At 37.8% G+C, this 17,745-nt stretch overlaps 3 protein-coding genes across 6 annotated transcripts; 1 reads left to right on the top strand and 2 right to left on the bottom strand.

The window, feature by feature from the left end:
• Nucleotides 1-59: 59 nt before the first annotated feature.
• On the bottom strand, nucleotides 60-3,848 carry LOC147564945 (uncharacterized). 4 transcript variants are annotated; one of them, XM_086651334.1, is made up of 7 exons: nucleotides 3,523-3,848; nucleotides 3,017-3,107; nucleotides 2,795-2,905; nucleotides 1,995-2,723; nucleotides 1,265-1,595; nucleotides 739-820; nucleotides 60-583 (listed from the first exon to the last, which is right to left on the bottom strand). In XM_086651334.1, the coding sequence occupies exons 1-7, from the start codon at nucleotides 3,727-3,729 to the stop codon at nucleotides 371-373; spliced, it is 1,764 nt and encodes a 587-aa protein (XP_086507460.1). In that variant the 5' UTR covers nucleotides 3,730-3,848; the 3' UTR covers nucleotides 60-370. The 4 variants fall into 4 exon arrangements, with proteins under 4 accessions (XP_086507460.1, XP_086507458.1, XP_086507459.1 ...); XM_086651332.1 differs by having other exon boundaries at nucleotides 1,265-1,601; nucleotides 3,523-3,840; XM_086651333.1 differs by having other exon boundaries at nucleotides 1,265-1,601; nucleotides 2,795-2,899; nucleotides 3,523-3,835.
• Nucleotides 3,849-8,183: 4,335 nt separating this feature from the next.
• LOC147564944 (protein DCL, chloroplastic-like) lies at nucleotides 8,184-12,742 on the bottom strand. The gene is made up of 3 exons (XM_086651331.1): nucleotides 10,726-12,742; nucleotides 9,307-9,421; nucleotides 8,184-8,500 (listed from the first exon to the last, which is right to left on the bottom strand). The coding sequence occupies exons 1-3, from the start codon at nucleotides 11,139-11,141 to the stop codon at nucleotides 8,324-8,326; spliced, it is 708 nt and encodes a 235-aa protein (XP_086507457.1). The 5' UTR covers nucleotides 11,142-12,742; the 3' UTR covers nucleotides 8,184-8,323.
• On the top strand, nucleotides 12,737-17,365 carry LOC147564943 (glycoprotein 3-alpha-L-fucosyltransferase FUT11-like). The gene is made up of 7 exons (XM_086651329.1): nucleotides 12,737-13,821; nucleotides 14,182-14,351; nucleotides 14,529-14,770; nucleotides 15,716-15,823; nucleotides 15,961-16,117; nucleotides 16,527-16,754; nucleotides 16,840-17,365. The coding sequence occupies exons 1-7, from the start codon at nucleotides 13,363-13,365 to the stop codon at nucleotides 17,093-17,095; spliced, it is 1,620 nt and encodes a 539-aa protein (XP_086507455.1). The 5' UTR covers nucleotides 12,737-13,362; the 3' UTR covers nucleotides 17,096-17,365.
• The last annotated feature ends 380 nt before the right edge of the window (nucleotides 17,366-17,745 follow it).

Raw genomic sequence — 17,745 nt, 5'->3', positions numbered from 1 at the left:
AACGAAAGTTTTTAGAGTCAAATTGGATTAATCGACGGACCACAATGTCGGTCAAAACAGCCACAAGAAATCTAAACATATATTTACATGAGAAAATGAGTACAAAAAACATAGAAAACAAAGATAGTGTAAGGGAAGGGAAGGGTTGGTCATCATTAACTCTACAAACAAGTTTTGTTCACATGCTAAATACCTTCCTGTTTTTTAACTATATTTTGTGCAGAAGGTAAATTCTAAGTCTACCTCTATCCTTCCTGACTCCAGAGAAGAAATTCTGGATGAAACCCAATGTTTCTCTCCCTACCTACAACAAAAAACAAGTTCTACAAAACTCGTCGAAGAACACTAACACAGCTAATCCCACAATGGACTACCACGCATGGCAAGTAAAGCAAGCACCCAAAGAACCAATCTGATGGCCATTTTTACGCGACGATATCGCTTTGCTAGAAATGCTGTGTGATACTTGATGATTCTCCTTGGATGATACTGAGTTTCTCATCTTCTGAGCTTTCCTTTGAGCTGATCTTAACTTATTTATTATCTTGTCCATTGAAGATGACCTCTTCTTTTCCAACTTCATCTGAAATGAACCCGAATCAGTATCACGATTAAACTTTAAAGCGTTTAAAAGCCCATACAACTATACAAGTTAACAACCATTGGTCTCAAAAACTTGTTCGAACGAGTCATAAACACTAGACTAGAATCTATTGGTTTTTCTCTCTCTTTGGGTACCTCTAATTTCCTGATTGCTGTTTCAGCTTTCGCCTTCTGCAAATTCTCCCAAGCAGTGATCTTGGCTTCCTCTCTCTTCGACCTGCGAAAATTGTGATACATAGATTACTATTTTCTGCGTAAACCTCAATCAACTTCCACTTCGAAGATATATAAGTGTGTAACCTAGATATTACTATTTATGTTTCCGTTTCCTGTTCAAAGTCAATTTGGTCTGATCATGACGTCATGACCTATAAACAAGGAAGAACTGAAAGGTCGTTTTACTACCGATAGCCATTAGAGGAAGTGAGGAACAGATCCAAATTGAGGCTGAATATAGCAAAAAACCAGCATTCTACCACATTGGTGTTTACAGGATTTTCTTGGTTAATCGAATGATAAGATTCATGTTGATCAGAAATGAAGGATCATACTACTTCAGACAGCGTATTATGCTCAAAAGCTTTATAATATATTGATATATACTAACTGATCTACAAAAATTTAACGAAATAAAATAGAAAAGAATGCAAAAGATGCATACTTTGATATACCAGTTTCAGCAACTTCCCAATCTGAAGCCTTAGCCTCAAAACCACTCCTTTTCTGATCTTTGGTATCCGTAGATCCCTTACGCCGGGATTCCCGTGATCCGTGTTTTCTTGACCACCTTGTAACAGTGACCCGTTCATCTACCTCTACATCTCTCACTTCCAATTTAGAGTGATTGTTCTGCATCTCTGTGATGGGAAGAAGAGATGGACGAGGAGAAGATGTACTTAAGTGACACAAATTACCACTACTTTCAGGGCTCATCTGGGTTGCCACATCCCTTCTGTCAAGAGAACTTATGGCGACTGCTTCTTTACTTCCATCTGCATCTAAAATCCAATTGATGACAGCTAAAATCAATGACGTAGGGGTTTTTTCAACAGATCAAATTTGTGCTAAGCTATGAATTTAACCTTGTTCCAAACCTTAAGACAAGAACTAGGCTTATGAGGGGGATCCAACTCAAAACCAATTGGAAACGAGTAGAGAGGCCTTGAGTATTATATTCTTGGTGATGACAATGTCATTTGTGCATTTGGACTATTCTCACATAATGCAAACAGGATCAAGTCCATTACGGAAAGCATTTAGAATAGAAAGTCCCGTTTCTTGTAAATCAAAAAAAGCAGGACGTGTTCTCTATTAAATAAACAGACCCCAACAATGGAAATAAGACCTAATACCCTAATACGCTACAATGTTCAGTGGCAAGTATTATATACCTTTCGAGCTAGACAATGAGGACCGGCCAAACGTATTAGACGACAACCCCTGGGTACTAGCTGAACGAACAATAGAGGGATCCTCCTTGTTCATTGCGTAACATATTTCACGACCAATACTGCCATTACCACTGCTACTGTTGCTTCCATCCCTACAAGGACCTTGATTAGACAAATCATCTGCAACCAAAACTCCAGTTGAAAATGGAGACCGAGTCACGTAATTCGAAACGGTCCTTCCCCTAAACATGTGCACAGAGGGTGAATATGTTGAATTGTAAGCAATCTCTTGTGGTCCAATCGGTCCGCTCTTTGACTTCGGCCGCCTATGAGGTGGTGGTCTCAAAGACCGATTGACTCCATCTCCGGCAAATGGGCTGAAGATCCACTTTTCTGCATCTTCCCATTTGGAAGGTAAGGTCCTTCCATGGTTGAAAGGCAGAACACCGGCAGGCACATACCTCCGACCACCATTTGACGGTAAGGGTACTCGTTCTGAGCACCAACCTTTCTGACTACCTGTATTGCCTTGCCAGTAGTTTGGAGTTACCGGACCCGGAAACGCATCCAAATTGCGAGAAGAAACAGAGCTTTTCCTCATAGCTCTTAATCGAGAAGGGGAACAACCAGTATCAATTACTGAGTTTTTAAGATCTAGTGAAACAGGTCTCTGCCTTTCTGGTTTTTTCTGAGCCAAAGGGCTTACTCTACGTCGCCTAAACTGGCATTCTGTACAAAAGAAACTGAAATTAAAGGTATTGATAATTATGATACTCAAATGAATTTCAATGGTTTAATACCTCTTAGAGCTTGAGAGAATGAACACTTTGCTGGATCTAGGGTTACAAATTCTTCTCTATCTCCTTCTCCCTTCTCTACTTCTTCTTCCTCTTCTCCTTCTTCTTCTTCTTCTGAGAGAAATATGTTAGGGATGGAACCAATTAGCAACTGAATCTTAAGAAACTAAAACTGGAAAGGTATCTCTTTTTTCTTTTGTTTTGCAAAAGCAATTCAAGCAATACCTTTGGAGTACTCTCTACTGGTAATAGGGAAATTATAATTATGAAGCTTTGATATTTCTTGACCTAAATCTGGATCATCTCCTGCCAAATGCTGAGTGAAAACAAAGATATTACAGCTAGAGAAGTTCATCCCATATTAGATTTTTTTACTATTGTAGAGCCAATTTTAGGGTTATGAAAGAAAAAGAAAATCAAATCCAAACATTTTCGTCTTGTCTTTGTCAAATATATTTCTCTTCTTTTTTTATCGTATTATCACTTTTCAACCTAAATTTACAAGGTTACAATAAGACAAATTTCTTAGCAGTAAAGGGAAAATTTTACAGAAACCCTAGTTTCTCTCTGTCTTTCTCTCTCTAGTTTCTACAGGCATATTAATTGGAAATATGAAACCCTAAATTAACTACATTTAGGTTCCCAGAAATGATTTACTACTTGCAATCTAGGGTTTTAGACAAAAATGGAAAGAGAAGTTTTAAGAGTATAAAGGGCAAGAAATGAATCACCTTGGAGAGTTCGGAAATTAAAGACTCGTGGTCGTAAATCTGGTCGGAAGCAAATGAACAACGATCAGCGCTAACAGAAGCTGAAGAAAAAAAAATAAAGTTTGATTGATTTGTGAAGATTATTGAATCAGGAGGAGTTTCATCTCGACATTGTGAACTTGATCTAAAGGGGTTCTTTTTCTGGTTTGGAAACCCTAATTGTTCCATTCTTCTTTCATTTAGATTTTAGAGAGAGAGAGAAAGTGGAGTGAGAGAGTGTTATTTACTTTGTTTCTGAGAATCTGCTCTAATGGCGGAATAGTATGGGGGGCCCAAACTTTGTTGTCTTTGCCAGCTTTCGCGCCAAGTAGTGTGGAAATTAACGGGAAATTCTTTTTTTATTGACTAAATTACCCCTCCCATTTTGTTTTTAAACGGAACTCAGAAAAATAGAATCCAAGACTCGCTACAATATTTGAATGGTATTGGGATAGATACATCATGATTATAATACTGGACACATCAATAATGTATTTTCTGTTTCGTTTTTTTGAAACTACGCGATACAATATTTCATTCATAAATGATACAATTACAGATTTACATGGATATAATTGGTTACTCCTCTCGATCAGCAGCATGAAAGTTACATAAGTAAATTCTCAGAACTTCGAATGTAAAGTACCTCATGAAGTGAGAGAAATTGACAAGACACTGACGAAAAGAAGAAAGATGAAAAATGAAAAGATCATAAAGATCAAAGATGAAAAGACACTAAAGATCACCAAAAAAACTAAGACTAAACTACTCCAGCCGATTGAGTCACCGCCGCCATTACCAGGAAAGTCGTCGCCGAAACTGAAGAATCGTCAATTTATTGTACTAAGTATTTAGAAAACTAATGTATTTTCATATGATATATTTAAGAACCTTTCAGTTAGGTTATTTCAAATCTTAATGTGGACATACTTTTTATTCAAGTCAAATGAATTTAAAATCAATGAAGATCAACTAATGAGACGTATTAGACGCAGGAATCATTGAGAAATTGAAATCCACCTGAAGTAGCCATTTGTATACTACAAAGGCGAGTTAGATCGCCGTTAAAGAACACCTAAATATAGATTGGTAATTGATGTGAAGATGAACATAAATAGATAAGCTTGGGGTTGGATTAAAATCGGACCGTGACTTTGAGGAAGAAAGAAAAAAATCTCTGGTGAATAAATAATTAGTCAATAAAACATTGATTTAGAAGGCATATTCTTCTTTCAATCCAAACATTGACTTCATCAAACATTACCCCCTGATCTTATCTTCTCTCTTTCGCTCTCACAAATTATCTCTTTGTCTTTCTCACTGACTAGATTTCTCTCTCTTTCATTGTAGATCACTTTTATCTCTCTCGTTGTAGACATATTTCCCTGTAGATTAGTTTCTCTTTCTCGCAGTCTCTATCTCTTCATTTCTCTCTCTTGCGGTCTAGATTCTTTTGTGGAGATCACACAGTTTGTCGGCACGAAATATTTTGTGGCCACAAATGTTTTGTACCAGTGCAATCCTGTGGAGGTTTTCTCAGAAACCCTCCTCGAGGTTTGGTTCTGCCGAAGGGAAAACTTGCCTTCGTCAGAGAGAGGGGGGGGGGGGGGGGGACAATGAGTGATTGATCGAGAAACAATGAGAGATCGGTCGAGAAACAATGAGAGATTGAGAGAAAAACAGTGAGAGATCGAAAGACATAGATAGTGAGAGGGCAATAATGAGTGAGTGGGGAGAAGAAGTGGCAAGTTGTGGTGGTGAAGGTGATAGAGAAGATTAGCAGGTAATGTTTGATCAAGTTAATTTTTAGGTTAAAAAATAATATGGTCCTGAAAATGTACAAAAAGCATGGATTCCCTGGAGAATTTATTCTCCGGAGATTATTCTTTATGCCTCAAAACCGCGGCTTAAAATCGTTGGTCTGAGTTTGCCCAAGAACACGAAGACAATTAAGTTTGCAGGCTCTTGAGAGCCGAAAATGAGTAGAGCCCACCCAATCTGCTAGATTTTCCCACTTGGGTGTGGACAAAATACCTTTTATCAACAGTCACCCCAAACTCAGAGAGATTTATAAGTCTGACATCTAACGAAATAGGGATTATAAAGTAAGGGGTGGGATTTGGGAGAAAAGCCGAAGGGCTCGAACCCAACTAGTCTGGAAGGGCTCTTAGTGGGTCTGGACGGGCTTTGTACAGTAGAAATTTGCGAGTCGTCTGCCCTAATATCTTAATAACTTACCAAAGTAACCAAAGTGGGGGTAGTATGGTCCATGGAAATAGACATAGACGTAGCCCATCAGTTACTTTTGCCGTGCAGTGTAGTAGTACATTGTATTAAGACCTGATTCTCAACTCTCTCTCTCTCTCTACATTTTCTTGTAAAAATAATGTGTGTTGTCTCATTCTATCTCTCTCTTTAAACATTGTATTCTCTGAAGTTTGAGTGTTTTTGGGGGAAAAAGAAAACTGACTAAGATTTGAATGCTTGTCGTAAAGAAGAACTGAATAGGCATCTCTGTCAGGTAGTCTTTTAAACAAACTTGTATAATAAAGGGAGGCAGAGGAGTTCTAATAGGGGTGGGAATCCATCCCACCCATCTATAAATTATTTGATTACGATTTGGTCAAATTTTGGTGACAAGTGATTGTGTCTTGACTAACCACTCGAGACAATCGAGTATGGAGCTCGCTAGATACGTTTACATCAGCGAGAATAGTCCCACATGAAAAAAATGGTATCTAGCAGCCAAAAATATAATGTTTAAATCCTCTCTACTGATTGTCAATTGATTCTGAATTAGATGACAAAAAACTTAACATAGTATAAGAACTAGGCCCACACGTGATAGGCTTAAAAGCTACACGCGTGTCACGTCATCCGAAAAGAAAAAAGACACGTGTTAGGCTAAAAAAACGCCGCAGGTAAAGGGGTGTGTGAAAATGTCCCACATGGGAGAAGCACGATTTAGCAACCAAGAATATAATGTCTAGGTCATCTCCACTCATGGCCAATTGATTTTGAGTTGGAGGACCTATACATTATATTTTTGGTTGCCAGATACCCTAAATTCTTGTTGTTTGATCTTCTGTTGCTCGAGTTTTAACTGCTTCCTTTCTTTTAAGTGTATCGTCTCCGTGACTTTGATGAGTCTAAAAGGTCTCCACCTGCAAGTTTACGCACATCAAGTAATAAAATCGAGCAAGACCGAGGTCAATCCATATGGACCAGTCAAACTCTTTCTTAACTTAGAATTAGTACGATTATTGGGTTGTGAGGAAATGAAACAATCTATGTAGTTGGTCTCGGCCGAGACGACCGAGAATCTCAGGTCTCGTCTCGATCCTCTCCCGAGACGAGACTCGGTCGAGATTCCGAGTTAGGATTCGGCCGAGTTTCTCGGCTATCTCGACCAAGACAGACCGAGACCCGAGACAACGACTTCTAATTTATTTGGAAACTTTAAATCTGAATAGTATACTACTTATTTTATTGAACTACTAGTCATTATGGAAATTGAAAATGATGACTATAGTACTACTAGTTATTAAACTTATTACTTATTAGTTATTGAATACTTATAAAGTATGAACTTCGTTAATATTTATTTTTATTGAACTATTGAAGTTAACTATAATAGGATTTTGTTTATGATGAATGGGGTAATTTTATGTTTACAGTCCGGAAAATTATGAGGTAACGAAGAATCAGGGAATTGATCTTATTACTTAGTGCATGTTACTTATGATTAACTATACATGTTGTCTCGACTGAGAATCTCGGCCCATCTCAGCCTCGTCTCGGTCTCGGCCTAACCGAGACCGAGATCAACTACATAGGAAACAATAAGATACTTAAAGAAAACAAAATACTAAGGATACAAGGAGATCAATGGGGGGGGGGGGGGGGGGGGGGGGAGAAGCCTACGATTTTAGAATCCATCTTAACATAAATTGATAACGACCTAAACATGCACATCTTTTCGTATCACTCAAATTTTGGTAACCGATCATACCAAATCTCGGAAAATAGTTGAACTAAAGCCGAATAACACAAACTTCTAAACTCAAAGTTTCGAATTATTGAAGTCGCAACCATTAACTATCATCATCGATCGAAACCAAGAATTCAATATTCCTACGATTAAAACACATCAAAGACAACGGAAATGAAAAGTGACATCATCATCATCTTATAAAACATCAAAAACCCTATTCAAGAGATTTAGCTATTCATGATCATCATAATTTGTCATATTATTTTGAATCTTATGTATCAATACATATAATATTTTGACAACTTCTAGTTAATAGAATAAGTTAATTGTTTTTTTTAGTCGTTATGAATAACTTTTGACCCAAATATCTATTTTCTATGTTAATCATGTGTACTTGCCTTCACAATTTCTTATCCACTAGTGGGAGTTCCTTATGGTGATACCTATAACTTGTAATATCACAACTCCATATAGCATCTAGAAACAGAGGTACAGGTGCAAGCTCAAACTTAGTGTCCAAGTCTTTTGAGATGGCTCGTGGAGCATTTGCCAAGAACAAATTTTGTACTCAATGGGCACGACCCTAGGTGACAAAAATAAAGACAATATCGATAATTGTTAGGACTTGGGTCCTCACAAAACATCTCACTTAAGAGAAGAACCAGGCATGAATAACTTCGAAATCTTTGTTTGTCAGACAAATACAATAAATTTATGCTTCTAACTCCTTGAAATGAATAGAATCATTAAACTCAACCTCAGGAAACTTTCTCATTCTATTATACATTCTCATTCACTACGTCTACGTTGTCGAAAATGTCTAAGAATGAAGCTGTCTGCATATAAAGGGTAATTCTTTCGGATCAAACCTTTTATGCATTTCCAGTATGAGAAATCAACTGATTTCCCATCCTTCCGAACTATGAACATGCAACGTGAGTTATCGAAATCTGGATGATACCCAACCTGTCCAAGAAGAGGAAAATTAAACCACTACTTTAAGCAATCAAATCGATTTGCAAGATAGGCACAAAAAGAATTTGTAAAAAACTATACCGATCCTATTCACGATTTGACTATATCTCGAGACATATCCTCAATCAAGGATGTATAGATTGTTAGAACAAAATCCCACAACGGTTGTTGAAGGGAAGGTCAAGTTTGGGGGAAAGCTTCACCTCTTGAGCTAGCTTTTGGGTGAACGACGCTCAAAAAACCATCCAAAAGTGGTACCAAAGCCTAGAGAACAAGTTTAAGCCCAATAGCCTGTCGATGTGTGAGGGGGAGATTGTTGAACAAAGTCCGACAGCAGTTTGTTAAAGGGCCAGGCGGTTAATTTATAAGTGTGAGGTAAAACCTCACCTTTTGAACTAGCTTTTGGAGTGAGAGAGGTCCAAGGCCACCCGACGGTCTATGCTTTTAAGTATCATACCTTTACACCTAATGGAATCTCCTCGACCCAGGACGTTCTCTGACTCCGAGTGGGTGGAAATGTACTTAGAAATTCATTTGTTAATTTCGAGGCATCGAAGGTGTATAGCCTTGAAAAATCTTGAAAGGGTTCATGGGTGATTAAATATGAGCCTAAGAAGTGACGCCTAAATGTTCCAAGTTATTATTCCATATGGACATGTCGTACCAAAGAGTAGAAAGAGAAGATAAACTACAGTTTTCACACAAGTATGACCAGGATTATAAAACAGACCGACTCCCTAATTCAAGGTCGAATAGGGCTAAACAGTATCTAAGTTGTCGAAAACCAATAGACATACCTTGATGTAGTCGATTCCGGACCCAATTTTCTTTTCGCACTCTGGGTGATACGGAAGTAACCTCTCCACAATTGTTTTTTCGTGTTCAGGAGACAATCTATCACCACTTTCGTACCTTTACAGAGAAATCAGATATGAAAGACATTAATATTATTACTAATATAAGAGATAAGTACTTCCTTAATTGGTTGACAGGACAAAATATTATAACAGAGGCAGAGGCGCAGAGCTAAGAAGTGATTTCCTTAGGAATTAGAGGTGAGATGAAAAACACTAAATAGATCAATGCTAAAATCAGCAACTCAAAGTAACTCCTATTAAAACAACGAACTGCTCTATCAAGCTTGTATGGCATAATGACTTTAGTGTCATAGCAAAACTGCTCACCATGTCAACTCAAGAGGTTAAAGCTGGAAGGTAAACTAGACCGGGTAAACCTTATTTTGTGGCAAAACAATTGAACACCATCACAATATAAGCGGAGCAACGCCTCATGGAGGTAGAAGGTCCACAGGTCATGGAAATCTATTTTCATCTTCTATGGTGAACTCAAATTTCTTTAAACTGTTGGTAGTAGGTTTTCATCAAAGAAATGCAGTTAACACTAATTGCGTACACTATTATTTGTCAACATAATCATTCTTTTGCCTCTAAAAAAAAGTTCAGATTTTTTCTTCGGTCATGTCTTAATTCTTGAAAGAACATTATTATTTCTCAACTGCCAAAATGTCAAGAAAATAGCATGAGGTAAGATATGCAACAACTTTTTACCCCTGGCTAAGAGTTTGAATTAAAGTAGTATTACCACTTCACCTACTTAAGATGTGTTAAGATGGGTGCGCGAACCAGGGAAAGGGAATCATTTTTCTAGACTAAATTGGTAAAGGCATCATGCGAGAATAAGCAACTCAAAGTAACTACTCTAAGAATAACGGACTGCTCTATCAAGCTCGAATGGCGTTATGACCTTAGTGTCATAACAAATTACTCACCATTTCAACTCAAGAGGTTAAAGCTGGAAAGAAAACAAGACGGGATAAACTTTGTTTTGAGGCAAAACGATCGAAAACCATCTCAATACTATAATGGAACGAAGCAATGCCTAGTGGAGGTAGAAGGCTCATGGGTCACGGATAAATAGCAATTGCCTTCGCTCACCACCGAAGCAAGACAATTCATTTTCATCTTCTATGACGAACTCAAATTCCTATAAACTATTGGTAGTAGTTGTGGTTTAATGGTGTTATCAAGTGAAACAGTTTCAAATCACAGGTGCTAAATTATAAAACTAACAAATTGACAAACAAGTAAGCTACAAACCAACAATTAAGGAGTCAAATTGAATCAAACAGCCAAAAAATGAAAGTTTTTTTTTAATACCTAAAATCAAAAGCTAGAAGATAAATATAGAAATCTTACTTTCCAGAATGAAGAATCATCCTAACAAATCCAACAAGTGGTACAGTATCTTCCAAAATCTGGTCTTCCCAATCAACCCATTCATCTTCATCTCTCTTTTCCTCTTCTTCATCTTCTTCATGATCATCAGAAGATGATAATTCAAAAGAACCCTTTTTCACCCCTTCCTCTATAGAAGAGATACTAGGTTTTCTGAGCAAATCAGGACGATGGGTATCATCTAGACATCCAATCTTACTATTTCTAGCATACCCATTTCTCAGAAAAGGGCGATAACGTAAATGAAGATAAGTTCTGAAAGGTGGGAAGAAAATCAAAGAAGGAGAAGGTGAAGAACAGCTAAGAAGAGAAGAATTAGGGTTTGTGGGTAGGAGAAATTGAGGTGAATTATTGAATGATACTATAATGGAAGCCATGGATTCAAAGGGTTTTCTGTACTTTTAATGATAATTAAAGTTATTTTGCTTCACACCATCTCAACAAAGCTCAGTTATTTCTTCTTCCCCTTTACTGTTTGCTCTGTTTCTTTAGAGTTTCAATCTCTCTCCTGTTAGTGATTTTAGAGAGAGAAAATGGAATCAATGGTTTAACAGTCTCAGGAAATCTATCATCAGTATTGTTGGTAAGAGAGAAGATAGCAGATAGAGAGAAAGTGGGGGGCGCTCTTGTCCGTTCCGGTTCTCTTCTGCTTTTTATTCTTTGGCCCGCCTTTACTCTTAGCGGCCCGTGAGGATTGGGGGTCATCTGAGGCCTGAGGGTAGGGGTGGGAAAAAAATTCAGAACACCGCTACCCGACCCGTACGACCGAGATAAAAAGTGTTTATGGACACCCGATGGTCATAATGGTCACTGTCCGACCGGCCCGAAAGAATTGGCGGACGGTCAAGGTCAAAATTTTATGTCGAAGGACCGACCACTAACCGACCGACCAATAGAGACCGTCCAAATAACCGATCGGTACGAGTGACCGAATAGGTTGGCCGACTAAACTGTCCTCATTTTTTGGAGTTGACCGTTGAATTTTATAGACATATCAATATATGATGGTCGTTGGCTATAATCATTTAGTCCTTTGGAAGACCAAACATTAGTACATGACTTAATTATATCTTGTCAAATGATGATCAACTGTGTTTTTTCTTTTTTATATTTACTTTTGAATTTTTGGCTAAACATTTTCATTTGTGAGTACTTTTGTTTGTGGTAATAAAAATAAAGTTCCAAATTTAAGTAAATTTATTGGAAAGAGCAGACCGAGACCGTCCGGTGTCCGACTGGCCCCGTCCGAGTCCGCCCGAGTAAATAGGTGGTCACCAACAGTTTATGTCCGAGTCGACCGGTTCGATGAAGTTAGAGTCCGGTATCGACCGGTCCAGACCGATTCCCACCCCTATCTGAGGGCACCCTGCGCCTGCTCCATGTTGAGTTTGAACAACACAAGTTAGGTCCCTTTTGAGGTCCACGAAGAGTGTCAAAGAGAGGGGCGTACTAAGAGCAAAAAATAGGACATCTATAGAAGCACCCAACATTTTATTCGAAAATGAAATCCCACACTTACAAATAAGAAAGTCTCAAACCCCACATTCTCAAAAAAGAAAGTCCCAAAATCATATTGGCAGCAACCTTCACCTCTTCTTTGGGTGGCAACACTTCAAACTCTTTTCATCTCAAGTTTTCTTCATCCGAATCACAAACTCCAGCAAATTTTTACTCCCTTACGTTTGAGTTATAATTTTGAAGTGATCTCTCACTAGTTGACTCGTCCCCTTCACCTTGGTGTTTTTTTAGTCATGCTTCTTGCCAGAGAATACCTCAGCTCGTCGCTCCTTCTCATGCAAACTTTCTTTTTGACGTTCGTCTTTGTCAACTTGCTCTGATACCAAACCGTCACTGACACTGTATAATTTGGCGTTAACTTGTACACTTTATTGCTACAAACTCAAAGAACACAAAAGAATACATGATATCTTGCAAGCTTCTCAAGTCACTCAACTCTCAACCTCCTGCACTTGATTCCAAGTTGGTTGCAAACGAGGTTACCCTCCTTTTGATGAAGGACTCAACTTACAAGGAAGGAAATTACATGGACACTGTAGATTCCTCTTACAATCTCTAAATCTTCCTAGGTTTCTCAAGAGTCTTCCCAAGTCTTCCAGTATCTTCCACAACTTTTCAGAGTGTTGTCATGCTCTTGGATTTCTCATAAGATTCTTGATGATTCTGGACTATCCCGTCCTTGGGGTGGGAATATAGCTTGAGAGCCCATCCTAGACGTTTGAATTCATCAGGTAATGAACCTACTCGGAACCCAAGACACGCACTACCCACTCGCCTGCTCATTTTTAGTGGTGGGCTTACCAATATATCTCTAATCGTGACCAATAACGCTAAACTTCAAATTTCTTACAAACTTTCAAGATCTCGCATAAAAACTTTGACGTACTCTATCCTACTCCAAATTGGGGAATTTTTTTAAAACAATATGTTGACTGGATGCAAAGGAAGATTGAATTGAAAATCCTGTTATTTGTCTCTCGATTTTGCATCTTCTGGTATTTCAAGTTGCTTACTTTCACACACTTATGAGGAGGGAAGAGCAGAAGAATCTGAAGGAGTAGAGCAACAGAGACATCTTTGATGGGTATTTCAACAAGAACATCAAACACCCAAGAAGGGTCTGTTCTTGGAATTGATACTAGTACTTCTAGGGTTTCCTCTTCTTCTTCTTCATCAATATCAACTATGAACAACAACAAGCAGAAGAAATGGTCGAATCTAATGCCTATACTTATTGCCCTTGTGGTTATTGTCGAGATTGGGTTTCTTGGTCGTCTTGATATGGCTAAAAATGCAGCCATGGTTCATACCTGGACTAAATCCTTCTACTTTTCCTCCATGGGTGGTGAGTCCTTTAAATCTGAATCCAGAGAAGATCTTCCTGAATTAGGTTTTGAGAGAAACAACAGTAACAGCCAACAAAAGAGTACCCACAGTAGAGATGTTGAGAATTGTGAGGCTTGGTTAGAGAGAGAAGATGCTATCCCTTATTCTAGAAATTTTCATGAAAACCCAATCTGGGTTTCTGGTTCTGATGAGGTTACCCCTCTTTTGATTCTCCCTCTCTTCTCTTACTTTTGATTTCACATCTTATTTTTTGAATGGGTTGGTTGTTAATTAGCATATTGTGGATCTTATAGCTTGCATTTTGTGATTATGAATTTGATGTTAAACTTGTTTAAACAAATGAAATTTTATTGACATTGGGTCTAATTATTGCTTGTTTTCTTCATAATGTTGTTCAAAAAGTTGAACTTTCATGAAACATATAGGATGCTATGTTTGAAGATCATGAGCCAAATGTTTATCGCATAAGAATTTGATTTACTTGTCTGATAGAATTCAAAGGTCAGTTTACTCTAATGGGGTTCTGATAAACCCTTTTGAATCTCTCTGCAGTCCGAGGAGTGGGATTCTTGCTCCGTGGGATGTAGGCTTGGATATAAACCTGATACGAAAAGGAGTTCTGATGGTGTGTTAGGTTTACCGAAAGATGGAGTAGTTGGTATTCTTCGGTCGATGGAATCATCACATTATTATTCAGAGAATAATGTTGATCTGGCGAGACGGTGGGTAAGCACAATCTATAATGTCTATTTGAAAAGAAATATGCATGATATCTATTTACCTTAACTCTTAAATTGTTAAGTGCTAATGAAATGGTATTTCATAAAAGAACTATCTTTAGCTACTCAAGCTTGTTGAGAAACTAAAAACAACATTCCTCAAATTTTCTTTTATATTAGGAGGGGATTCAAGGTTGTGATGACGACTAGTCTCTCATCGGATGTTCCTGTTGGTTATTTCTCTTGGGCCGAGTATGACATCATGGCACCTTTGCAACCCAAGACAGAGAGTGCTATTGCCGCTGCCTTCATTTCTAATTGTGGGGCACGTAACTTCCGTTTGCAAGCCCTTGAGATGTTAGAGAAATCAAATATCAAAATAGATTCCTATGGTAGTTGTCACCGAAATCGTGATGGAAGAGGTAACCATATATTATCACATAATTGATACTTCTCATCTTTTTTAGAGTTTTCTATACAGTTGACGTCGCAGCTAGATCAATAGTCTGTGGCCTATTATATACATATATAGATATGGTAATGGATGAATTTTTCTTCTCGTTGTTATTAGAGCATCCCCAACGGCTCTCCATAACGCCATTATTTGCCGTTATGGAGGGGTGGGGACACCCAATGGCATGGGAGATCACCAAAGATCTCCCGTGCCATGGACAGTAGCCGGCCAAATATGGCCGGCTACTGTTCCCTCTCACCAAAATGGTGAGAGATTGGGCCCCACAATTTTTAATTCAGATTTCATCCTTTTCTAGTTGTTTTTTCCTTTTTTAATCCTTTATTCATTTTAATATTTGTGATTGATCCTTGTTAAATATTTTTATTTAGTCCCTATAAAACATAAAAATGTCGTAATGATCTTAGTTTGTAATCTAAGTCTTACATTTCTAATTATTATTTTAATAAATTAATTGTTATCTTATTTCAATAAAAAAATGAGTATTAAAAATGATAAAAATGAAATTTGGTGTGATGAACAGTGATTTGGTGGGACATTTAGTGTTTTGTCTTTGGGTTCGAAAATTTGGAAACACCAAATAATTTGGTGAAGATTCCTTTTTGGTGATATTTTTAGTGTCAACCATTGGGGATGCTCTAAGGTGTTTTATTTTATTTTTCTTAAACCTTAGTATCAACCGTTTCTGTAGTGGAAAAGAACATTAACATAAAGTGGTATTTTGTGATCCAACAAGATTATGTGCTAGTATATGCAAAATGTGCATACTAACTACAAAGTTTCACGTTATAGTAGCGGCTATGTTGTATTTTCGTATAAGGATTACTTTATTGACTTGATTGTGGTACCATTTATACCCATCCATTAATGGTTAAATAGTTTTCATTATCTACAGTGGTGGACAAGGTAGATGCTCTAAAGCACTACAAGTTTAGCTTAGCTTTTGAAAATTCCAATGAGGAGGATTATGTCACGGAGAAATTCTTCCAATCTCTTGTTGCTGGTAAGATAACTACACTTTGCCGATTTCATTTCAGGGTTACAAGTCATTTGCTTTTTAGGTTTAGGTTTCTTTCAAAGGGCTTTGGTTTTAAGATATTTAGGTTTAATTTAGAGCTGCCTATGATCAAAACCTTATAGGAACGGTCCCTGTGGTCGTTGGTGCTCCAAATATTATGGACTTTGCCCCTGCTCCTGGTTCAGTTTTACATATCAAGGAGCTGGATGATGTTCCTATGGTTGCTAAGTCCATGAAGTATCTTGCCGAAAATGCGGATGCATATAACCAATCAATCAGGTAAAAACATTGGTCGTTAGTGCCAGAACCTAATGGTCTCAATAAACTTTGTTTGTGCGGCTTCTACCTTTTCATTGTCCACTTTTGTGTACGAAATAGACCCAGATGGACAGGAAAGTCTCATGACCTCAAATAAAATATATAGGTACTCTTAAGCCAACTGGTTTTGAGTTGGATGCTCAAAAACTTAGTTGGTATCAAAGCTAGGGGCATATGTGATAGGCCCGACGATCACCTACTCCGCATCACCTAACAAAACAACACGTATTATGCTTAAAGAGAGTTGCACGTGAAGGGGCGTATGAGAATAGTCCCACATGGAACATCCGACTAGGAAAAGTCTCATGACCAACTATATAATATTTAGGACATCTCCACTCATTGCCAATTGGTTTTGAGTTGCATGCAGGTGGAAGTATGACGGTCCATCTGATTCTTTCAAAGCTCTGGTGGATTTGGCGGCAGTTCACTCATCTTGTCGTCTTTGTATTCATCTAGCAACGACGATCCGTGAGACAGAAGAAAACAGACTAGATTTGAAGAAGCGACCTTGCAAGTGTTCTAGAGGCTTAGAAACTGTATACCATTTATATGTGAGAGAAAGAGGAAGGTTCGAAATGGAGTCCATTTTCTTAAGGTAATTTCTTGACCCACCCGTGTGGCCGTTACGTAACTGTTTTAACGTTATATAAACATCGCTAATGTAATTTAACTGTATGCAGGGGTGGCGATATGACCTTGGAGGCACTGGAATCTTCAGTGCTTGCAAAGTTTAAGTCTTTGAATCACGAACCTGTCTGGAAACAAGAACGACCAGAGCGCATCAGAGGCGAAGGTGAATTAAAAGTGTACAAAATTTATCCTTTTGGATTGACACAAAGACAAGCACTATACTCCTTTCAATTTAAAGATGATGCTGATTTTAGAAGCCACGTTGAGAGAAATCCATGTTCGAAGTTCGAAGTAATTTTCGTGTAGGAGAAAAGAGGTAGCCGTGTCGGGCGAACTCTTATGGCTCTCTCTTATTTGCATCATTCTTCCTAGGTCATTACGAGACCTCAAAGCTTCCACCAACGAGTTTTCATCAAAGAAACGTTGCTTATTGAGGTATTCAGTTATCTCAAGGTGAGATTTAGGAAAAAAGATGTCTGAAAAGAGGAAATCAGGAAGTTCTTCATAGATTACCATTTATGTGATAATTTTGACTAATTTTCATTAGAGTAATTCTAAAATTTACACTTTCACTTCTGTCTTTTTATCCTCCACTCTTTTTGTATATCTAGAATTTGGTTTTCGAACATATCGGAATCTTTCATCCAAATAAAGGCCAAATACAATTCCCTGACCACCCAAAACTAGTTGACTAGTAATACTTGGTTTTTTTTTTTCCTTTCGTTTTAGTGCAGGAGATTGCCAGGAGATTGCAGACTAGTATATATTTTGAACAATTGCTACTATTTTCTTAAAACCCTAAAAAGATAGAGATAACTGATTTAGGGATAATCTTTTTTTTTTGTTGTTGAACTGGTAAATCTATCTTTAAGAAAGATGCAGCGATAACCTAAATCAATCGGGACAAGAAAAATGACATTCAAACGTAAAATATTCAAAAGAGAAGGAAGTAAAGG

This window comes from Eschscholzia californica, unplaced genomic scaffold, assembly GCF_041429995.1.
Source record: "Eschscholzia californica isolate CP2 unplaced genomic scaffold, dmEscCali1.0.p SCAF_1, whole genome shotgun sequence".
Classification (NCBI taxonomy): domain Eukaryota; kingdom Viridiplantae; phylum Streptophyta; class Magnoliopsida; order Ranunculales; family Papaveraceae; genus Eschscholzia; species Eschscholzia californica.
Note: the sequence above shows the minus strand (reverse complement) of the source record. Positions and strands in the feature narration are given on the sequence as shown.